This window comes from Anser brachyrhynchus (genome assembly GCF_964034855.1).
Source record: "Anser brachyrhynchus genome assembly, chromosome: 1".
Lineage (NCBI taxonomy): Eukaryota > Metazoa > Chordata > Aves > Anseriformes > Anatidae > Anser > Anser brachyrhynchus.
In genome coordinates, this window is record NC_137694.1 from 186,953,809 (window position 1) to 186,979,089 (window position 25,281).

At 35.3% G+C, this 25,281-nt stretch overlaps 1 protein-coding gene and 1 long non-coding RNA gene across 16 annotated transcripts in view; both read right to left on the minus strand.

Moving 5' to 3' along the window:
* NBEA (neurobeachin) overlaps window positions 1-25,281 on the minus strand; it is a 518,392-nt gene that overhangs the window by 22,800 nt on the left and 470,311 nt on the right. For 10 of the 15 annotated variants that reach the window (XM_080568268.1, XM_080568265.1, XM_080568270.1 and 7 more), the window contains 3 exons: window positions 5,411-5,500; window positions 3,646-3,838; window positions 132-203 (listed from right to left, as the gene is read on the minus strand). In XM_080568268.1, the coding sequence (XP_080424394.1) occupies window positions 132-203; window positions 3,646-3,838; window positions 5,411-5,500 (355 nt within the window). Of the gene's footprint in view, window positions 1-131; window positions 204-3,645; window positions 3,839-5,410; window positions 5,501-5,528; window positions 5,890-25,281 lie in introns of those variants that run through there. The other 5 variants (XM_080568262.1, XM_080568263.1, XM_080568264.1 and 2 more) reach the window with 3 other exon arrangements.
* Window positions 7,420-25,280, minus strand: LOC308183087. The gene is made up of 2 exons (XR_013942255.1): window positions 22,719-25,280; window positions 7,420-14,611 (listed from the first exon to the last, which is right to left on the minus strand). It is a non-coding gene; the product is annotated as an uncharacterized lncRNA (long non-coding RNA).

The following is a 25,281-nucleotide window of genomic DNA, read 5'->3' on the forward strand; positions in this document are numbered from 1 at the left end:
CTGGGACTGACAAGAATAAATATTTTCCTATCTTCCATGTTAAATGAAGCATAATATACAAATATAGCTTAATCAATAATTCTTGAAAATACCATTTTCAAATATATTGCTACATTTTCATCTTGACATACCGATCAATGGATCCATTTCAATTGGAAGATGGTGGGCTTGATCCAAAGAGTATCCTGGGGCTCCCCGAAGGCCTAAACATGAAAGAAAGATAAAGCACACAGGCAATCAAGCGATCTTGTTGCCTGATTTTTTTGTATGATTTTTCTAGGTTTAAAACTGAATTGTGGGATTATATATCCAAATAAATATGTAGCTTCTTATTATTTCTTGTTGTATGAATCTTTTAAGTTCCCTTCCTCTATGCCACAGAAATATGGATTTGTTTACTCTTTGGTTATGTAATAGAAATTTTAGGTTTATGAATGCTAATTTCATTATGATTTCTGCAGATACTAATATTCATTAAATAAATAATTTAAAATAGTCCAAGATCATTTTGTTACATTGGAACACTGGGTAAGATCTAATAAGAGCACAGAAAAGAAAAATAACTGGTTTAAATTGTGTTATGAGTTTCTTACATAGTGAAATCTATGTGACAGAAACTTGGACCTTTTCATAGATTTATATAGTGTTTTTTACTGGGAAATTGTGGGCTACAGTAAATTTGCTGTAATTATTCTTACCAGTTCTATCCTGAGCAGTCCTTAAGCTTTTCATAAATGAACCAGGGGCTACATATTTAGTGTTATGTGCTCTCAAGAAAATAGAGCGTTGATCTGGCTCTTCTGAAGACTTTCCCCATTGTATGAGTCACAATGGTCAAAAATTTTTGTCAAGAACTGCCATGTTGCACAAGAATATCCTCCATAAGGAGAGATGCAGAGTTCTAGATAACAAATTCCAAGTACAAACTGGTGATTGAAATTGTAATGTTCTTGGTCCTCGTGCTGTTTAGTTCATATTTCTAGCTCTACTGCTTTCAGTAGATCAAAGATAATTATCTCTGATGAGTTTGAAGATGAGGTGAAGTGCTGTATTTTATATGATGTCTCTCTGGATTCCAAGTTAGAAAGAATTGCAGTGTGAGGGCACTTGAGTGGATAAACCCTAATATAGGTTTGAAAAATATATGGTCTCCTGACTCTGGGTGAACAAAAATGCCAATGAGCACAACTTTTACTAGTTGCAAAAGTTTCTGTGTTATATTACACATCGGGAACTCTCCACCAACAACCCCTGTATTCAGTAATAATTTTTATTTTCTACTAAAACACCCCTCCTCAAACTTCCCTTTCTCCTTCCCTCATTTCTCTCTTCTTTCAAAACCTAACCAGCTTGGAACAGATCTTTACTGGTACTTGCTTAGACTCATTTAATTCTACTGTGGGATGGGCCTGTAAATGCCTTTGTCTGTGTACAAACTCTTAAAGCTCTACATACTACATCCTACAACAGTAACAGTGGCTTGTGTATAGATTTCTGTAGGCGAACTTGTCCTTTATGCTAGAGTTGTGACTTATTAAAATAATATTATGGTAATACTAGAAAACTGATACCCTATCCTGGAACAGTCACTTGCAAAATAAAAGACTTTGCCAAGTGAGATGTAAAAGTTAAGAACATCACCAGAACTAATTTTGATTTTCCAAACAGCTTTGCTTTCCTGTCTCTTCTTATTACAATATATTCAGAAAGTATTCCTCTCTTTTAAATTTATACCAGAGCTTTTCAAATGGTGTGAAATTTAGTTCATGACTTGAATTCTGCATTTTTTCAACGTGACTTGTGTTTTCCAAATTATATCTGAAAAACTAAAACCCAAGTCACATGCATTGTAAAGGCCAACACAACTTCTACTAAAGTAGATGGCTTCCCTAAACAACAGTTGCTAAGGAAACTCTTGAAATTCAGAGCACTACAGTCTCGGTGACCTTGACTCCCTCACAATAAAGTATGGGTAGGAATTTGGGCGATCCCTCACGCAATAGTCTGGATGAGAAAGTGGATTGGAAAGTATTAAATGAGCCTCCTCAAATAGAGGAGATGTTAGTGATGATGCATACAGCATACTTTGGCAGCATCCCTGAAAAAAAAAGGGGAACTAATTAAAGATTAGACAAACAATGCTAGTCAAAAGAGTACCAAAATGCTAGTGGGCAGCTTCTGTACTTCTGAAACGATTTTGACTTTGTGTTCTTCTGTTGAGGACAACTATGTTAATTTTTTTTTCTTAGTTTTTCCTTTTATTTTTAAAGAAATGGGTAAAACATGAAGTTGCACCTGATGGAGTTATCAAAAATTCATGGATCTGTGAAAGGTAATCAGATATCCTCTTCTGTTCTGTTCCTGTTGTATTCTCTAAACCACCATGCAAAGTTTGTTGGAAAAAAAATAATAGGAACATTCTGAATACATGTGAAATTTTAATATCCATGCTAAAATTATTTAAAAAGTCAGAATAAAATTCACATTAAAGCTTATATTACTACTCAAGAGTTTAGAGTGTTAGTAACTTTACTTGCCTGGATAATTCCTCTAATGCATCCCTGTAAGAGAATTCCCATTCATTCCTCTAAATATGACTTGTAACACTACCAGACCTTGGCCAGCATTGTGCAAAAAAAGGTGGGATCTATTTCACCTGACTTTAATTATTTACTGAGATGCTTACATTTAAGGCAGTGATATCCCTAGATAATCTCAAAATCATTTATTTCTACCAGAAATAGATAAATCTTACAATTTCCCCTCCAGAATGGCCTACTTCTGTCCAGGGGTTCTGCTGTGCTGGAAGAGGGGAAGATTTTTTTTTTTTTCCCTATCCTGACAAAGCTTGCGAACCAGCTCCTGAGTCACACTCTTAAATATGAGGCAGCTTCTTGTTTTTCTCAGATGATAAGAAATGTTCAAAAGTTTCCATGTGCTTCAGCATAAGTGCTGTCAGAGCAGAACGCTAGCTTAGAAAATGAAACCGGTTCATTCCTGAGTAGGCAGCAACTCATAGCCCTACCCCTTTTAAGCAATGCCTGGGACAACCTCAGCACTTGCATCTCTAGATGAGGAGGCAGGACAGTCCTAGGGGCAAATGGAAGGCTGAGCAGATGGACTGGAAAGGAAATTTGGGATGACCCCAGTGAATGGACTTTTGAAGGGGAAAGAAGAAACTTCTCTTCAGAATAGTTCAGTGTCTGACCACTTAGGTTTGCTTTGGGTCCCACATTAACCCAGGGAAAGGCCTGAAATCTCTCTCCAGCAGCAGACAGTGATGTACACTCTGTAACATGCCAGTATGGATTCCTGAAACGTGGGACATATTAATATAGGCTGTGTCAAGAACAGCAGCACTCTTCTGAAAAACTTTATATCAAAGGCTGATCCCGATGTAACCACAAATCGATTAGCTGCCATGGTGATGTGCTGCTGTTAGGGAGAGTGTTTCCAGGAATGACACCAGAGAAAACGGAAGCTTTGATTATTTGACAGAAGCTAGAATAAACGGTAAGTTTTCTATGTATTTGTGAACAGGCAAGTGAGTGAGATTAACCCACATCTAGCTGACCTCCACTCAAAATTAAAAGCTGCAGCGGTAAGATCTTTCCTTTTGAATGAAAGGCACCTGTGAGAACCTACCTACTGTGTTGTGCCACCGGTTGACTGCAAACAGCCTGCTGCAGGTGACAGTCACCACGGCAGGAATGGTCAGGTGGGGCAGCGTGTTGGCTGCCACGTGTGTGACGGGGGAATTTGATGGAAACTTCAGCACCATTATGACATCCTGCTGCATCTGATCTTTAAACATGAGGGGGCTCTGTGGAAGGAAACACTGTTGAGTAGAAAGGAGAAGAGAGCAGAAGAAAACAGAAGGGATAACACAATTAGTGAGGAGGTCTGAGGGAAAACGAGGTTAAAAAAACGAGTAGGCAAGCATGTGCACATACAGGGAAAACAACGCTACCTGTGCATCTACACTAGTGATGGAGGAGAGCAAGATCAGAAGCTAACATTGGATCATTACATGAGGACAAGTAGAGAATAGGGATGGTAAGGGTCCACCAGGTTATCATTACAGGACACAAAATGACTGTTAGCATTAATTAATATAAAATTGAATATAAAATGAAACAACAGTTAGTATCCATATAACAGAGATATGAGCCAAATAAAAGAGTCAGTTCATCTATTGGTAAATCATAAATATAAATGCTATTACCTACAGTGGTTGAAAAAGGAAATTTTAAGAGGGACTCAAATTTTCAGATTTAGATTTTTTTTTCAGATATTTAATTTTTTCTTAATGAATTCTCGATACGAAATGCACCATTTCCAGACATTAGCAGACACTTTAATTCTGTGAAAACCTTATACTTATTAGGGAGTCTAAGCAATTATAAATCATTTTGATGATTCTACAGGAGACGTGTTCTTTTCACAGACAGTAGCACTGTTATCATGTGAGATTATACAAAGTACTGTTTTTAATGTTAGTGTTTTCAACCATTGTTATAACAAATAGAATTATTTTTATAAGTTCAAATAGTCCTTTCTTTTTGTTTATCACTTTAAATTGTTATTCAACATATATTATCTATAAATAAAAATCTTAAATCTATGGAAAATATAATGCACATTTGACATCTACATATCGTAATAACATAGCTAACATTTCCAGATCAATTCCCACTATGATAGTCTGCAAGCAGAGAGAGAGATTTCCTTGTAGATAGATGAAACAATTGAAATTACTGTATGTATTACTCTTCATTTACAAAGCTTAAAAGAAAATATCTAGCTTTAAGCATTTAATCAAAAGCACTGAGGGGCAGAGATCTGTCTCCTTCAGTCTGACTATTTTGTATAATTATTCACATGAAGCACATGCAAGTGTGTTGGGAATGAATTTTGAAGTTCAAATTGAAATTAGAAATATGTACTGTATTCTTCCAAGGGAACAGACAGGAGGATTCCAGCACAATCTGAACTACATTACTCCATTTCTGTCAAGCAGGTATTGTTCATAAATCATTCCCTAACAATGTCTCCTTTAAAACAAAACAAAACAAAACAAAACAACATGCTCACTGTAAGAAAAGCCTGCAGTCATTCCCATTACTTGCAGAAATAAGAATGTAAATATGTATTTATGAAGTGTATGTTTATGAAGATAGGGCCTTTTAACACTGTATTAAACAGGAAAGTCAGTACTAAAGGAAGCTAAACCTACTCAAATTCCACCTTTCTCTGCTAAAGCACTGTGAGCTGTTTCCACCACAAGAAGAAAGTACAGCTGTATGGGCAACGGAGGGCATTAAAGTGTTGCTTAAATGGGTATTTGATGACCTATAAAGGATCCTTGGGTTCAAAGGGAATGAATTCCCAGCCAGCAGCTATGTCTCACCAGGTGCATGGCGGAGCTCCGAGGTGGATGGGGCTCAATGAGCAACTGCGATGGCGTCTGTCCAAAGTTCTGGATCTGCGCCTCCATGGCCTGCGGGGAAGGGAGAGGGACTGTCATGAGCAATATGCATCAAGGAGAGAGGTCAACACACTCTGTGACAGTGCAGGCATATCCCAAGTCAGCCATGAAAAAAGTCCAGAAAATTCACCCGGTGCTCTCCTCCCAGGCTGCAGACTCAGCCAAGTGTTAGTGTTTTGTAGACAAGCTCTGCTTCTGCTTTCAAGCATGCTTCAGTTACCCAACTAACCAGTCTCATTTCCAGTAACTGCCATTATATGTGAAAATGTTAACCTGTGAGGACATGCAGTTCAGGTCTTGAGAGAGATTTTTTTTTTCACTAAAAAGAACACATATACCTTAATAAAGTCCTTTGTAAGGAGGAAAGTATGAGGATCTCTAATAAAATAAGCCTCTGGAATCTTAAATGGGGGAAAAAAGCAAACTGAGAAGAAAAATGCATGTGTAAAATACAACAACAACAAAATAATTACTATTTCAATAGCGAAATAATTACTATTTCAATAACAACATTAGCAAGTTAAAACAACAACAACAAAAATATGCCAGAAACAAATCTTGCCAGGCACATCGAGGCTACTGTAAAAATCTTTCCAAGTTGCATTCATTCACCGACTATTTTGTGCTTAATTTTGTTGTAACTTTTTCATGGGCTTTTAGGCTTCACAGTTTTGAAGTGAAAACAGTAATTCCAATTTATTTTTCGAGGCTTCAAGCTACTTTCAGAATAAAGATAGAGTAACTCATTAAGGAGTAGAATACAGTCCAACTGTGAGGCTTCCACTACAGAAACAGTTCATTCAAACACAGATATATTTGAGATACATTCTTAAAAACTCTGGCAAAAGATTGCTGCTTGTAAAAGCAATACTGCTTAAGAACACTCATTTTTCAAACAGGTACTATTTCATTTGATCTTGTGCAATCAAGAGTAAAACATTCATAGAAAACAAAACTGGTGGATTTTGAAGTACACTATGTATTATGTACCTACCTATACACTGTGCCCTGCACACTGACACTTAAGATTTTTCTAGTGAGCTTTACGAATTTTTCATTTGCTACTGTACAGCAAATACGAAAAGAAAAAAAAAAAAAAAAAACAAAAAAAAAACCACGACTAACTTAGTAAATTATGTTATTTCTTTCAGAGATTAAATGGTAAGAAACACAATAAATACTTCATTATACTGGAGAATCCTTTCAATCTACATATTTTGTAATTCCTACAAACCAAATTGTGTTTTCCTGCACTCCACAGCATAGAAGCCAGAACAGATGTTAGAGAGAAATTTCCTGACAGGTCACTGGTGTTTACCACTTCTGATGACCTAGATTGACAGGTATAATGGAATACAGTTAAGAAATGTTTGACAAAAAAAGAAACTTATTTCAAAGTCCAGTAGGGAAGGACTTCCATGGTTTGTAGCCTAGCACATTTGATGATGTAATTATCCTGGTATAGGACATTTCTTGCTTCTTGACTAATTCAGGGCAGGCTTTAGTCTATAAGGCACAGAGTGCTTGCTTTCTGAGGAACTGGTGAGCATCTCAGTTTTTCATTATCAGTTACTGATGAATTTAAATCACAGAGTGATTTCATACAAAATCAATGTATTTGTGTGGGCATATGTGTGTAGTATGTTTGTACACACCTATACAGCAGCAGCATATGAACAGTCCCTATTTACATGCTATGCAGAAACCTTCACTCATGCTGACCCTTTTTTTACAGGAATATAAAATGCAGCTCAAATTGAAGTAACATTTTCTATTACGTTCAGTACTCTGTAACTGATTTTCTTAGTCATAAGTTTTCTTATAACTGAATTATAGTTGCTTGTGTATTTCAGTTTCAAAATGATGATGACTAATATCAACAATATTAGGCACGGCTTAATATATGCTTCCACACAGATCTGTCAATAATATTTTGAGAAAAATAATTTCCTTTTTTTTTTTTTCAAATAATTATCAAGGTTATTCCTTTAATTTTTAAAAGAATTCTGTGTTGAAATAAGAGTGTGAATTATATTTGGCAGCAATACCAAAACAAAAACCAGATCTTCCCCTACCACCCTTTAAGCGATCCCATAAATGATTCTTCTGTCCTCTTACAGGCACACTGAAATGAATTATTAATTTTTTTTAAGTGCAGCCCAATTCTAATTTACACATTTACTTTCATGTTGTCCAGTCTTGGCAAATTCTGATTGTTAGGCTATAAATTCTGCACACATTAACTTCTCTGGCTTTGTCTTCCATTCCAGGTAGATTTATGATAGTAACAAGGAAAGAGAAAGATGAGCAGAATACAATAATAAACCAGCATGAATTTTTCAGGTGTACACTTCAAACACAGCTGTCAAAAGCAACTGTTATTTTACAGCTGAAGATGTCCTGGCACATATTCACGTATGTACTTTATGTGCCTACTCTTTAAAACATTTAAGTTAATGCCAACTCCTTCTGTAGCCAGAACAAATGAAGAATTAAGACCTTGATATTCAAGGAATATTGAATATTTTTGCTGGCTTGCACTTATGAGGACAACCCCCTCCCTTCCCACCCTGTGATCAGTAATGTTATCTTTTTCTTGCAAAAATACAGTTTGTAAAACTGACAACTCTTGGAAGTTTTAAAGAAAGTGAACAATGTTTCTTTAAAAATACCCATAATATTCAACTACTACACTGAGAGTACAGACTGCACAAGCCCACAGCTGCACACAGCTACAACTGTTATTCCTCTAGATTTCAAAACACTTAAAAAGGACAGAAAAACCTTGTCAAAACTTACAAAGAAGATAAACATAAGCATACAGAGATAAAGTGACTGTCCCAAGGGTATTTCTAATGCTGTGTCCTATCAGATCACTTGACATGAAATGAAAAGCAGGTACAGAACAGATCTGTGAATAATAATGTAATACATTGATTTGTTTACAAGAGGACTCTAGCTGTATGTGAAATTAATCTTAAAACTGGTAAGTGTACACCACAGTTTTTCTTGAACTGTAAATCATCAAACTTCAGATTTATTTGTCTTAAACATTTTGGTCTAATTAATCAATTCCTTTTCTCCCACCAGATCTTGAGTACCATGTGCAAAGTGCTACACCACTCCCTGAAACACACATTCTAGTCAATTTAACGCACATTTTAATAAAATGAAGTTTATTCTCATTTCACCTTCAAATGTCCTTCATGTACAAACATAATAAGCTTGGAATTCAGTGGCTGCCAGATTTAACGCTTTTGGAACAGCAAAATGGCAATTATATTAGTTTTCACTTTCTTAATAAGGTGTTGCAGGAAAGCTATTTAGCGAGCTGATTTGAGATTCCCTACTGTTTTTAATACACAGAAAATGAGATTTGTACTCCAGACACTTCAGGGAGTATCTGTTTGGATATGATCATGTATTGCAGAAAGATAAAATGGGCCTCAAATTATTACTTGATAATCATAGGTCTGAACAAGGAAAGAAAAATATCTGCAAACTAGATGGGAATTCAAAGTTTAAAGTGAGTACATCTCATATATCCTAATTTATGCAATCAAGGAAAATACATTTCATAGGACTTAATATTGGACATGTAATATGTAGAGACTCATATTCTGTGTTTACGTACAATTTTGAACAAGACATCAATTCAAAAAAAAAAAATCCAGTCTTATGAATGATACTACTCATACTAATCTTAGTTTCAATGAGTAATATCCTAAATTTGTTTGCCTCAAAGTAAATTATTGTGTTCCATTTTTTTTATGTTTAAAGGAAGACTGCACATTCACAAGGATACTGGAATGCTCCTCTGTAGCCTGGAGGATCCATCCCTAGTGTCAGCTTTCCAAGGAATAAAGAGATAGATATGTCTTCTTTGCTTATAAAGTCTACTAAATTTTGGTGTTTTTATTTATTTATTTATGTATTTATTTATGTTTTTTTCCCTTCTATTTAATAATGCAGGTTGAAAGACACACAAATCAAGTGTGCCATTATATAATGCAAACAATAAATTTCTTTAGGTTTAAGAAAATTATTTCTTAGTGGTCAAAGGCAATGTCTCCAACAACAAGCAGCACAACCCAAGAAAAGCAGAGCTGCAGAGGAAAAAACTCAGTAGTAAGAATCTTATACTGAAACCATGCCCACTGCAGGGTTTTCCCACCAGGCTGGCTCCAGTGGGGGCTGTGGACCCCAAGTAGTGACTGAGCTTGGTCAGTGGAAGCCCTGGGGCACACCGCCTCTTTACCCTAGAAACACACTCTAAATGAAAATGTGAGAATGTGAGTTTGTTTTTAACATAAGTTTCCTCCTAAAAGTTATTTAGAAATGTGGGTAAAATAACAAAGGACTGTATTAATGGTCCATCTTAATTACAAACTCCCCTTTGCTATGAGAGGTTCATGGTGACCGCATAGCACAACAACCACAAAAACAGGAGCACTTTCACTTTGATTTATTTAAGAACAGATGAGAAGAAAGAAACTCCTAAAAGCAGACTGCATTGCAGATAGTAAGACAATACTTTTATTCCTACGTGAAGGGGCTTTGTTTTTGTTTATCTTCGTTGATTACTACCGTAAGTCAAACTTTAAAAAATATATACCATTTCTCTATATTTTTACTCCTTTTTTAACATATTATTTCTTTTATTCTTTATTTCCATAACCCTGGTATGTTTCACTCCTCAAACATACAACAGTCAGGTTTTTCTACAAATCATTTTCACCTGTGCATGGAGACTGAGCCCAACAAAGAACCAAAATCTATATTCCTTCATTTGAGATATGCACCACAGCCATATTCACCCAAATTTGCCTTTCCTGAAAGTTTGTTTCATTTCTGCATCCAAGCAAACACAAGCATTCCTGACGGCCTCTCCTGCCCATGCAGCCAGTGCACTCAGCAGCCCCAAGCACTGTCTTCTTCCCAACAAACATGATTGACAGCTCGTTGGTGGATAGCATAAGCAGCTTGCAAATGTTATTGTTTTTTACTAGCGGTGTGAGATACTGCTTTTTTGTTTGCATCTACAGCTGTTAAATGACATCAATATCTTCAGGACTTTGGGTAAGTTAGGTTAAGAGTATTGATTTCCATTTTATTACGGTATGCTTGAAGGAAAGAAGTGCTGTAGTTTAAAGACAAGCAATGACTCAACTAGTCTGGAGGCTTCGATAAAGTTGGTTATTTAATCAGGATACTCAAGGGACTGAAAGATGGCCACAGAAATGGATTTTCTCTGCAGGTCACTACTTTATTAATTTAACAATGGAGAGGGGCAACCTTAAGCTCCTTCCCCACACAGGAGGTATCTCACTGGATCCTGTGTACAATTAAATGGCTTCCCATCAGAAGACCAGTAACTTGGAGCTGACTTTAATCCCTTCCCAGAGTCAGCACAACCCCTATCTTTTTTCTCATTCCTCTGCGAAGAGGACGCAGTAATATGAAAGGAAGGAAAATGTGGAAATTAAGATCTCCCATCCTCTTAATAGGCATGAGTCCCATCTGTGACTTTATTTGTTTCTGGGAGCACTAACTTTTAGTTTTCATACCTACCTTATTAAACTACTGACTGTGATACCTACTTCTTCCCTCTTTTACCTTCACAGTTCTCCAGTTCTTGTCCCTGGCAGTCTACTATGCCTTACATGATACAAAAACTTTTCAACACTCTGCCAGCGTAAGCAGGCATTTAGTTAAAGACATTGGAAACAGGAAAACAAAAATCACTAAATCTCACAAACAGAAACAAAGAAGGTAAAGCAAAAATAGCATAAAGATGGCTATGTCACAGCCAGGGCAGGTTTAGGTGAGAGTGTCCCTTATTCTTTCAGGCATGCTCTCCTGTGCAAGCCAGTGTTTCTGAGGCTCCTGCATATTTGAATGCAAAACCTCCCTTTCCTCTCCAGCAGTTGCCCATTCCCTTAAAAATCATGGAAAACTTCCTTACACTGAAAAGTCCTAGCTATATAAGAAGGAAAAAGCAACTTTCTATAGCTTTTCACTCTCCCCTGTATCTTGTATCCTTCCAGCTCTGCCTGGAACAATGGAGTTTACCACTGCTATAATGAAATTCTCTCATTAAATTACACTAAAAACTACAGCAAACTCTATTATGCTCTGAAGCCAACAGCTTTAACTCCCAATTCCTCTGACAAGGTCTATGTTGTTATAGGGGCTCCTCAGGCCACACTGCTCAGTTCATCACTTTCTTTTTATGGTTGCGATAATTTTTCAAACTGCAGGTTTTGCTCCCAGCTGATGGCAATTTTGCTGCCTTTTCTTCCCTGCTGTTTGACTGCACACAAGGCAGACAGGGAGATCCCCTTGGCTTGCAAAGTCACTGCTGTGCAAAACTCTGAACATCAGCTGCAAATGAAAAAAAGTCATGCATTTTTTATAATTTTGTTTACAATTTCATTCAAAACTATTTTAATTTCTTTCTCTTTTAAATAATGATTTATCTTATTACTCTAATTCTATGTCATTATTTTCTGCAGTTGAACTATTGTATTTCTTATGGCCGTGTTAGTAATCATTTCTGTCCCATTCAGATTGGTAACATTTACTGAAACTCTTGTGTGTTCATTGATGTCATGCCAAATGAAATCATTGCTCTGTCATCATTCTCCCAAGTCTGTATTAAGTTTATAAAAGAGAATGTTGCTTTCTTTGATCATTAAGTTGCTGAGTACAATGCATTAGAAAAGATTTTACTGCTAAGTTACTTTTGCGAGAGACGTAACAGCATGATACAATAATTCATTAAATATGTAATCATGTCAAGAATAGTTAAAGTTTTGAAACCTGTTCAGTCAGGATTTTTTATTTTTATATGACTGATAATTGTCCTATTGTTACCTAATGTTCAACTTCAGAAACAAGGACTCCTCTTGATCTGACAATGTTATCTTTTCTGAAGACATTCCCTCATTTCTTTTAAAACAAGAATATTTGTTGGTTTTGGATGATAAATATTTAAGGTGACTGAAATAATTTCTTATCTCTCAAACTGTACCTATGTGATGAAACACTTCCATATCTTCTTGTTGTTATTCAAGCATCAACACTTATGGTTACATTCAAAAGGCTGCATGGACAAAAGCTCTATGTGATTTGTTGGGTGAGAGGCCAATCTAGATGATCTTTCCCATCTGGTGTTTAAGTCTACAGAACCAGCTCCTCTTTGACATCTTGATTCTGCAATGCAAATTACTAAAATGTACACCTGCAACATAGAATTTTCCTGTTGATATTACTCCTTTGTATTACTCATTTATGTGATGGTAATCAAAGCATCACAACACACAGAATTGCAGATGTGTCCTATCTAGTATTTGCAAACCAAACCAAACCAGTTCTGTTGCTCAATGTGCCTCCTGTTGTATAAATCCTGTTACTAATAGAGAGCCTGCACTCAATTCTTTGCGAAGTCTTATTCAGAACATCATCTTTTATTATGGCCAAAGTGTTTCTTTCTTTCTGAGTTTGATTCAAGTTCCAAGAAATTGTTACTTTCAAAGCCTCTCTTGAAGCTATCATTGTCTGCATATTTTCTTTTTCTTTCTTTTCTTTTTTCTTTTTTCAAACTACCATTGCAGTCTTCGATTTTATTTTATTTTTTAATTTTTATTTTATTTTTATCTTTCAAAGCAAGCATTCTCTTTCTTCTCCCTTATGACATCCTTTAACTAATTTCTTTTTCATATGAAATACAACTCTGGATACTGAAATTTTAATTTATGTTTTCAGATCTTTGGGATGGGAACATTATTTTTTTTTAGACAGAGTAAACTTATGACATCAACATTCTTTTTCAAAAAGGCTCCTAGAAACCCAAACACATTGCCTTCAATAATGAATAGTTATTTCAAGGCTTGTGGAACACGGAAATAAATAGTTTACATTTCTTTGAGTAAGAGAGAAAAAATCATCTGAATTTTTAAATGTAGCCTTTTTTTTTTTTTTTTGACTGGAAGCACTACGAATTTTCAAAGTCTAAAAAAGAGGAAGCAAAGGAATAAAATAATTATATGAAAACTGTCATTAGCATCCCATAGTTGGCAGTCACTAAAATTTACAGGCATCCTAAAAAAAAACACTGCTGCTGTCTGGGATGCTAAAATTGTTTCCACATGTGGAAAACAATGAGTAACAGCCAGAAAGCCTGAAGTTTCAGTTGTGATAGGCTAAAAATTGTCAGTAGTATTTTTCAAAACACCATCCACTGAATTTAGAAATCTGCTCAACTTTACAAGACTTAAATTATACAAGTTCTTAAAATAAAACCCCCTTTTTGTTGTTTAGAAATGCCTAACTATATTATATAATATCTCAGTGAATTCACTGATGAAAATAAGAAGTTACAAATGTCAGGACTAAAAAAAATCTCATAAAGCTCTGGAATGCTGCAAACATCATTTCTCTGCATTAACAACCATACGAGGAGCTCTGTGGACCTATGGTAATTCCTTCAGTGCTTCTATAAGGCTCCCAATACCACCTACCTAGCCTTTTCTCTCCCTCCTTCTCCATGCCAACAGCTCAAAATGTCCTGACTGTCCTGTTCCTCTCTTTTGTTCACACATTCCCACTGTATCTTGATCTTTCTCAGCATCTTTCCCTTCCACTCCATAAGAAGACGGTTGTGTAATGCCCATCATCCCAAGCAATTCCATTTCCTTCATTTTTATATCTTTTAGTTCTACAGACATGAAAAGAAGCTGCTCACCCTGTGTTGGTCAGTTAAATGCTAGAGCACACACACGGCTTTATTCTGAGGGAAAAAAATAATGATTTTTTGTTTTCTTTTTATTTAGGATCAATTAAAAAAAAATCAGACTCAAGCATCACTGACAAATCACCAATTATATTAATCAGAATCCTTATTCTGCAGCCCTGTCTGGGAAGTGGAAGTGGTCTACCTGACCTCCACTCACAGCTCTCAACAGGCCAATGCATCAAGTGAAAAAAGCAGTGGTATTTCTGAGGAAACTGGGAGAGTGAATATATCTGCAGGACCTTTGACTTTCAAGCGGCTCTTGACTTCTGCTAGCCAGGAAAGGTCAGAGGAGCAGAAAGAGCCTGGCTTTTCTGGCACCTGCGCAGCTGCTGAAACAAAGGAAAGAATTAGTTGGGACAAGAATAAAACCCCAAGTACCGTAGACTATTTAAGTGCTTTAGGGAGTAATTGGGAGTGGAGCCAAGGAAGTAGCATTGGGCTACTTCCCATGGTTTTCAGGGAGACTGATGTCATCTGAACAGTGCTCTGCCTCCTATGTATTTGCAAAATTTTACTGTATGCCATTAGAAGGAAGAATTTGTTGGGGACCACATCAGGTTTAATACTATTTATTAGCTGTCCTTGCCTTTGGCTTTGTTTAAGACACACTATATGTTTTTAATTGTCATTTTAGGAGCACAGAGGCCCTTAAGCATAGGCATTCTATCCATAAAAATGCAACAGTAATATCAGCAGGAGGTTTCATTAAAACTTTGAAACTTCATCCACTCTTCTCTCATTATTTTTTTTTCTTGGTGGCTAGGAGCTTGAACAGTGCATGCTTACAGCTGGTTTTAACTACACTTTTTATTTTAAAAGCTGAACTGTGAGCTTTAAAAAATCACAGTTAAAATCTTTAAAATCAACAATAAATGTGTGTAAAGTTTCTGCATAACAAGTTTATTTGGGGAGGGAACGTTTTTTCAAAAAACAAATACTCTAAAATTCCTCTACCTTCTACTTTATTTTTCTGTCCATTAACTGAATTTATACCTGCTTTATGACAAATGTCTCGAGTTATTTGCTGAGTCTTCTTCTACTTCAGTTACATTTCTCTCCTCAGTGTGGTCCTCTTTGTACCTTAGGAAAGGCTCACACATTTGTTTCAATTTTTGTAAAACTACTACATGCTTATACATTTTGTGCGAAATTCTGACAAAATTGGAAATATAAGAAAAAAAGAAAAAAAAAAGGGAATGTGAATATTTAGGCCAGGATTTAATTTTTGGGACTTGGTCTAAATTGCATGCAACTAGCTTTGGTTGTAGAAAGTGCAGTAAGCTATGGCTCTGGGTAGTAATCTATAAATAGAAGCTGCTTAGCACATCTACTGAACACATTTGTTCACTTACTGAATGACTTTAGTCTGCGAAAGTCAGCAGAGGACCAAATATCCAATATTCCAGAACAGTGAAGAACACCAAAGAGCTAAACTGTGTGTCTTGAAAAATGTAGCCATTATTAAAATGAATTTCTATATAAACCATTACTTGTCAAAAATTGAAAACTGAATTAAAACAAACAAACCAAAGAGATGAAATGACTTGAGATGGAAGTTAACGCAATCATAAGAGGTGCAGACTGATGCAGAATTACTAAAAAAGTACTTGGGTTCTTGTTATGCTCATGCCTACCTTCAGTAAGAGAACACAACAAATCAAACTATAGATGGAAAAGTTACAGTTATTCTATACGACATTCTTCCTAACAAAGATTTGTCCACTGCTTGCACATTCTAGTTTGAAATGACTAAGGGAGGCTTCAGTGAGGCTTCTACAATTGCTCTTATGAGATTTGTACAGAATTATAGCCTACAGTCCTTAGAAAACTTCTCTGCCATTAAGCTTGACTTTTTCTTTCTGAACTTGATCATGTAACTGCTATTAACTGATATCAAACCAAGTAATGTCCCTGTCTGAACTGGCACGAGCAACCTTCCGTGTTCCTGCCTTTCTGTTACATTTCGTCTTCCACTCCATTATTTCTTGCCAAGCCCTGGAAACCCTGTTCATAAATCACTCTTCTCTGTCCTCTCATCACCAGAATGCTCTTCTCTGAACTCTCTCAAACCCTTCTGGTAAGCTGGTGTGTAGAATAACACACCATGTTCAAGAAGAAGTTAAACCAAGACTAAGGGGGTCTATTAGTGACTGTTCATATCCCATGGCAATGTGGCCAGTAGTTGACAAGAATTCAGATGATTATAAGCAGGTAATCTTTTGAACTACTGGGACATCTAAGTCTTTTGATGTAGAATTAAATAAATGAAGGTATAGGATCAAGTCTAGAGAATATGATTGTAGTGGAAAATAAACGTTATTGATAGCTAAACTAATGAGTAATCTCTACTGACGGAAAAAAAAAAAAAAAGGATAATTTACACATGTTCCAGAAAGCTATTACAAAGAACACACACAACATATTTATTTCTACTTATTAACAATTAAAAACATCCCCTGTACAAAAACACAAAATAAAAGCAGGAGAACAGAGAAGCAAACAACAGAACAGGCCTTCTGAAAACTTGCAGTAATAAAAGAGGAAAGGGTACTTAACCATTAAGGAATGCATTTTAGTAGTGGCTTTATCCTTCTGGTTTGTTATTGGTAGAAAACATGACCACTGAAGACTTTTTTAATGGTTGGAATGCAGAACAGATTCAGTAAGGCAAAGTATCTCATATATATTTTATTCATGTTTCATAAATGTAAAACTATACAAAAATTGAAAGTGTGAGTTGTACTTCTGCTTGGTTTTCAAAAAAAAAAAAGAATATCAAAACTCATAAGTAAAATATTTACTTGTTAATGAATTAAAATGCATCAGATTAAGAATGTGGTAATGCAACATTAGTGTTTTTATTTTTTTATCTCAAATTTGTGAAAAAACTTCAATGAAGATAATACTTTTTACCTTATGAATTATTACTGTATGTATGGAACCAAAAAAAGCTGGCTTCTCTCTCTGCTCTCAGCCTTATTTTTCACAAATCCTCTGCCTAGTTCCCACCCTAGGAAGGTGCTCTGAGATTTGTAAAGCACATACTGTTTACCAAAAATTTAGTGGTTTTCGTATCTCCAAACATCTGCCAGCCATCGGTTTATCCACTGCAGGACACAAGAACTATCTCAGAGAACATGTAAACCTTCAAAACTAAAAGCTGAAATGGGACTGACGGAGAAGAAGGTAAAAGTACAAACTGAAAGTTGTCACGTACTGTATTCATGAAGCTTCAGTGTATATCAGAATTTCAGTTTTGGAAGTAGTTTTTACTGTTACATTTAAAATAAATGTTCTCAGTTATTTTCAGGGTTTAGCTTATATAGAAATAATTCTGTTTGGAGTATTTCCAAGCACACATTCTTCAAAACTTCACTTTGTTCTTGACATAAATTGAAAACAATAATAGAGATATACTGTACCCAGACTTCAAAATGGCATTAAAGAGACACATTATCAATATGTTTAAAACATTTAGGAAGCTCAGCTTTGCATCTTTCTAGTGAATGACTAGATACTTAGAGTGAGTATTATCTGTTCCAATAAACTGATGTGTGTGAAATGCTGTGAATAATAGTTATTTTATGCTTAGGTAATGACAGCGTAATATAACTGAAATCTGTGCTAATAGGCAAAAAGAAGCCCCTTCCAGCTATTTCTGTTACAATCATCAGCAGCAATTTTCACCCCATCTCTCTTGCTCTCTGCCTCTCTCACATAAAATATTACTTTAAGTGTATGTTAAAATGATTGTTGCTAATTTTAAAAATCAATAATTGGTACCTGTCATCCATATGGAGAAAAACAAAATAACCAGACAATAAAGAAGAAATTTTCATATACAAGAGCTGCATTTTTCATATTTCTGCAATAAAAGAGAGTGGTTATAGCTAATGATGTGTTTTTATATGGGCAAAACACTAAACTCAGTCTAGGTAACACTACAGAATGTTCTGACAAAAATGTATAGAAATATATAACGTATATGAGAACTGGTCAGCTACTCAAAGTAGATTGAGACGTCTTCTGGGCTATGAGTTATTCATAAAGTCACCCTGACATTTCTTTGATGAGTGAATTATCTGTTATTTATTAAACTGGTTGGATGAAGTCTTGTCAGCTACATAAGTTATCTGCAGTTCTTCAGTTTGATGCTTGTTGTATGACTAGTAATATATATTACGTGGAGATGCTTAGCTCTGGATGCTGAGCTCTTTAATCACCAGTACAGTGACCAGTAACAATTCTCATACCTTCTTACATGCCACTGTGGACCAGAAAACACCTGTACACCACAATTTTTTTAACTTCTAGAGACTGTGCAATTTCTCGACTATCAAAAAATTCTGAATTCCTGCCTGTAAACATATAACAGCACAGTCCAAAAATAGTCATGAACTCAGATCAGCACAGATTCACTAAAATATTCACTATTTTTCTATCTGATCAATCTCTAATGCATTCATAAACTACAGCAATCATGATCTGTTAATTATTTTTAACAGTGGTGGAAGGACACTTTTCATCTGGAATCCTAGGGATCAGATTCTGATTTTTGACTCCTTATCACTAACGGTTGTGTTACTTGGGATAGGTGCTCCCCAAAAGTTTCTCCATAGCAAAACTGGATGTATAATTAGAATCTTCTATCTATTCTGCAGCATACAACTGCTGAATGCCCTTTCCCTTGAATGAGAAACAGGTAAACAAAGCACACATTAATTTCAAAATAAAAGCCTACACATCAGGCAGTTATTATGTGGTAAGTGACCCAATGCAATTTACACTAATTCCTTGCTGAGTATTCTGATTTAAGGTGTCTCTTCCTGTACTCAGAACCTTTTACAGGAATTTTACCTATAGAAATAAATATCTTACCCTCAAAACATTCCCATATTTCTTGATCTACAGAGAGCGAGCAGAACAAAGTAACAGCAAGTAAAGACTTCTCCTTTTGCATTTACAAAAGAGGACACTGAGTGCTGAAACTCACTGGGAAGACATAAAAATGTCTCTATAAACAGACACTCCAGAGTGAAATGTAAAAACATATTTAGTTTTCTGTTGACGGTCTCATCGCTCATACAGAACAGATTCACAGACAAACAAAAATATTATCAGCTAATGAAAGTGCTTTTTTATATCCCAAAACTGGGTATGAATTCAGGAAAAAAAATGTTTTGTGTGCCTGGAAAAGGCAATATTTGTGAGCGCAGGTATGCAAATATGCATTTCTCAGTGAAGAACAGAGCTCCTCACATACAAGAAAATAATTTCCACTTTGATAAGGGTTTTTACTTGAATGAGTGGTTGTGCTGTACATATTCCTTCAATTCACTTAGAAAAAAGTGGATATTGATACTGCTTGCAGTTTCCTACTTATTTCACAGCAATCCATATTCATGTCTAACCAGTGCTGCACCTAGAGAGGAAGCTAAGACCATTCCTTGTATGGAGGCAATTAAGCACAACTGAACATGTAAGTGGCCGGTGCTGTGGGTACAATTCAATCAAGCAGATCCATAGGGGTGGTTTTGATATTCCTGTCACATCAAAGAAACAGTACCCGGCAGAGAAAGATCTAACAAGTTACAAATGAAATAAGAATAAATAAGTCTGAGCGAAAGCAAAAATAAGCACACGGTCAAAAGGGCTGGTGTTACCTTGGAAGTGTTATATAGTGTTATTAGAGTGGCGTGTTAATTTTTTCCTCATAAATTTCCCAGGTTCCGCCACCAGGGAAAGGCTAACATTCCCCCTCCCTTTGTTAAAGATATATCTATCTTGCTGAGTCTTGACAGCCCTATCATGTCAGCCCTCTGTAGTAGCAAAGACTGTTTCAGCAAGGAAGGGGAAAAAAGGAAGGAAAAAAAAAAAAAAGAAGTGAAAACTGATGTGATCTATTCTGCTTCCTGTGGGCATATTTCACTATAGCAGATCCAGAGGGATGCTTTGTTATTCCTGTCAGATCAAAGAAAGAGATAACAGAAGAAAATATAATAGGAAAAATAAAACCCAGAAATGAGGGTACTGAAAAGCACCACAAGACTACCACATCATTATGACTTTTCAATTTATTTAAATATGCTAAATATCGAGTCACCACCAAAGAAATAAATATTGCATAGGCCATATGCTCTGTTAGCTGCCAGCAAAACTGTCCTCCTAGGATTAGTTTACAGGCATAGCAACTGGCTGTCAAACTCTAGCAATTTTAATAATTTTTCAATTTGCTGTGTGAGTTGCAAGTACGCTCAGGTATTTTGACAGGTGGCTGTTCAGAACAAATATCTGAGCCCAGTCGCTTCTCACTGCCTTGCTTTCCTACACGCTTACAATCCCTCTTGGACTAGGGGAATGCAAGCTTCTGCTGAAGGTGCAGCATGCTTGCAGGATAGTTACCATGCTGTACAGCTCAGCTGTATTTGCAGCTCACATTGAACATAAGGAAGACAAGAAGTTAGCCTAAAGCATAGAGTAAACCAATAGCTGTGTAATAAAATGTTTCACTTGACTTTTTGGAACATTTCTAATCCCAAACAAGATGAATGTCTAAAAAAAATAATCAATAATTAAAATACAAAACAAAGCAAACAAAAAAACTGAAATATTACTTTTCCATGAGGCAATACTTAAGATTCTATGATTCTGTATACTTTTGGTATTATATAGGCTTAATCCACTATACACTATCTGAACATACCCATTACATTATTTTAAGTGTGTTTTATAAGGTGTGTTAAAAATAATTTTAGCTCTTCTGTTGCATTTCCTAATGACCAGTATGACTATACTGTTCCTTTTCAGCCACAACACTTTGTGTCATGCAGATACAAGTTCCTAACTTGAAAAAAAAAAAAAAAAGAACTTTTGATTTTATATTGTTCAGATTTCCAGGCGTTCAGATGCTTGGTTTATGCAAAAATCCTAACATTGTTCTAGGTATTTCAACTTAGCTAAGCAGAAATTGGGAAAAAATGAGGCTCTTGAAATCTATAGAAATTCTGGAGAAAAACAGAAGGGGAATTATATTTTCCTAAATAAATAAATCAATAATACAGACTATATTGCAGATATTATTCTTTATGCATTAACATTCTTAGCATCAACACTCTGAAGTCAGCAGAATCTATCCAGTGGAATGGACTTGGATTATGATGTAAACTAACAGTAAAGACAATTCCAAATAACATTTAACGTCCAATATAACTACTGTTTACATATTAAAAAGAGATACAGGCTTTGTACCAGGGATGTTCTGTCATGTTTCTCCACAGGAGTAGACTGTCATGGTAAAGTTCATTATCAATTACTGCTTTACAAGTACAAGATGAGTTAAGCTGTCATAATTTTCTCAGCCAGAGATCCTGTGCTGTCAAAGAATGTCAATTTTTAATCTGACAAAAGGAAGAAAATTATCTGTTATTCTGACCTCTAATTTCTTGACATTTTAATGCTGTAATTGCTGTGGTTAGTGCTGCAACCATGATTTCACCTGTCAAGTAAGAATGAATCAATATCCTTAAGCTATTCTTCAAGTTTTAGCTTTCACCTCACTGCTTTTACATTAAAAAAAAAAAAAAAGAAAAGAAAATGTAAATGGTTGCAATGAAAAAAAAAAAAAAAGAAAAAGAATAATCAATTTTGGGCCTAAAGAATATTTATTTTGCTACACATTTTTTCTCCTCCTTATTACATATGAAAACAATTTTGCATCATGTAGATTAAGAGAGATTACTATAATTGACAGACCCAGAGAATTTCCCATTTTCTAATCATTGAAGATCTAAAAAACAAAATTCAGGTTTATATGTTCTGTGGAGCATTTAAATTAAGGCTTTAATTTTGCTCTTGTTTTACCATTTTTCTGGTTTTTTTTTTGTTGTTTGTTTGTTTTTTTTTGTGCTACCAGAAAATGACAAAGGTTTTTGAAAAATCAAAATCAGTGTGTTAAATGAAATCAGTTTATTTTACCCATCAAGTGCATATCTTAAGTTCCCGAAGAGTTATTACAGGGACAGATGTATGGGATTTCATAAACTTCTGTAATCTAAAGTTTAATGCAATCCCACCGTTCTTGTATCATCCACTCTGAATTTGCAAAATAGAAAACAAAGAAAGCAAGCCAGAGACACTCTTATACTACATAGGTCAAAAGGTAAAACAGCACAGGATGGGCATTTGTAGTGTTAAAAATTAGAGTTCTTTCAGGGCTCCTGCACACGAGGGATAAAGATGTGGGTAATGGAAGGGATGAGCTATATCATCATTAAATATATTTTCGTTCCAGTCAGATGGCTACTGAAATTACACCTTTATCATTCTTAACAGAAAGCTAAGAGTAATATATTCCTCAGTGGTTAAGTGAGGTGCTCAAGAAAAGGGTCAAGCAAAAATGCCAAGGTATAGCATGAATAGATCGCCAGGTTCTACCTTTTTTAATGATGTCCTTCAATCAGCTCAAAACCTGGATCTGAGGTTTTATTTGGAGCCTCGTATCACTGAACAGGTTCTGCTGGGACTCAGTTGCATATAAAATTAGTTATGGCCCCACATTGAAGAGTCTACTGCTGTATCTGGGGCCATGGGCAGCTGTCAATAAACATGTATTTATTTGCTTATTTCAGTGTCATTTATTGAGAACATTCACCATCTTTAGGGTAACAAAACAAGTGTTCCAGCTTATTTAGAAAATAAATATCAAGATAACTTAGAGGATGAGATATGAATTTTCCTGGATAACTGCAAAGCTCAATTTTTAAGTTAATGCTTCCAAGAAACCAGACAGCACCACCTGCCACTGTAAAACATTAAACAATTGTTATCATTAATTGTATAGAGTCTAGTGTTTCTATCTTTACATTTCTGTATTTCTGAGTGGTCTTCATAAGCTTTAAAAGATCCTTTTTGCTTTTAATTTACTTTCTGGAATATCTACTAGAAGCAAGAATAAGAAAAAAACGTGTCAATGAAAAAATATACCAGACGGCATATATATACTTGTAACAGAAAATATCCAAATACCTGATCTACTAGATCATCAAGAAGTCAAATGCTTTATTACTGAACAGAGAATGTCTTTTTTACTTTCATAAACAGAGCCCAATGAAACAGAAAAAGGCTCTAAATCTGTCTGTATTTACATGTGTTATAACTTCTAATTAAAAACAAATAAAAATATTTTAACCTGTTTGTACCAAACCACAAACCCCCAGTGTCAGAGCTCTGTTGAAGGAGAAAACATACTACTTTTACATATGTGCATAAAACTTCATATATATGCATAAAACTAAAATTCAGAGAATTCTTTTTTTTCTAGACATTTTGTCTTCTCATTACTAGCAATGTATTTTATTTACTAATCTTACTTGTGTCAAAGATAAAGTTGTGCTTTCATAAGTTTGCTTGGCATAAATAAAAGCCTAAGAAGAGGTTTATATGCTAGTGACTGACAGGGCATGGGTTAGATGTACAAGTGAGTGCACAAAAACACATCCATGAATTTCTTGAAATTTCTGATGACAAGTTATGCATGTAAGTAGAGCCACAGGAGAGCTGAAGAGTTTCATCATGTCATAAGATGTTAAATAAGGTGCACAGACCGACAGATAGACCTCAATCCTACAAGCTGCCCTGTGGGAGCAGACCTTTAAAGTCAAGACATAGGAGTCTGCCCATGCAAATCAAGACCTTAAGCCATGCAAATCCCTTGTATTCATGCTGCTTGACACCTGTTTTATACTTTAAAAAAACATTGCTCCTTTGTATCTATAGTTTTGTACCTTTTTGACTCTTCCCATGCCCAGATTTAAATGCAGAAAACAATTTTGTAGATGTTAACATTAAATATTTGAGGCAGCAGTATCAATGCAATTCTGTCCATTTGTAAAACTAAGCAAATACTGTTCATAGAATATTAAGTTTGCAGTGCATGGGATGAAAATATAGCTATAGCAGCCTAGGGGTATGAATGAGGTTTTTTGTTCTACTCTTCTAAAAGCACCATAGGTAGAAAGATGCAACTCACTATTAGAAAGCAACATGACAAAACCCAATATGAAGTCGAATGTAAATGCTTCCTAGAACCTATTTCTTTCTGAAATCTGTAGATTTCTGTCTCCAAGACGTAAAAACAAACAAACAAACAAGCAAACAATAATGCTTCGCCTGGCAATGTATAAATTATTACTGTTTTACATACAGCAGATGGTAGCTATCTGGGGGAATGGAAGATTGTGTGTACAGCTTCATCACAGCAGTACTCATCTAGCAGCTGTTGCTTCTTCACACTTTCCACCTCATTTCAATTGTTTTATCCAACGAATGGATGATATTTGAGAAATAATCATTCAAATTAATAGTCTTACTAAAAACAAATACAGTCACTGGAGGGAAACATATATCAAGGTAACTAGAAAAATTTTCTTAAAATTTACTGATAAATTTGAAATGCACACTCTATTTATGCACGTACATATATTACACACATATATACAAACATAGATGCTTGTATGTACAACAAATAGCAAACACTTTCTATTTTGGCAACATTTTGATTATGCTTTACATGATTAACAGAAGAGTAATCTGAATCATTTCCATTGCCCATCTAGCAAATATTTTCTTAATCACATATAAACTTTCTCCTATATTATCTGACTGAAAAGGTGAGATTTTTTCCTATGACTGTGATGTAGTTTTTCTCTTTAGTTTCTTGGTTCTATTAAGTGAACTTCATAAAAATAAATTATAAAAAGTAGCAGAATTTTAAATTACAGAATATATATTATATTACAATTTTCCATATCATAACTGACCATAAAATATATTAGTAATTCCAAGCAAACAAAATACTTTGGGACATCTGTTTTATTGCTAGATTATTAATACTTGCTTCAGAAGTCACCTAGGGCCCACAATTTTCTGCAGCAGTGAAAGATGGAAAAAGTACCATTTCTTGCGAGATGACAGCAGTTTTTAGAATGAAATGGCAGAA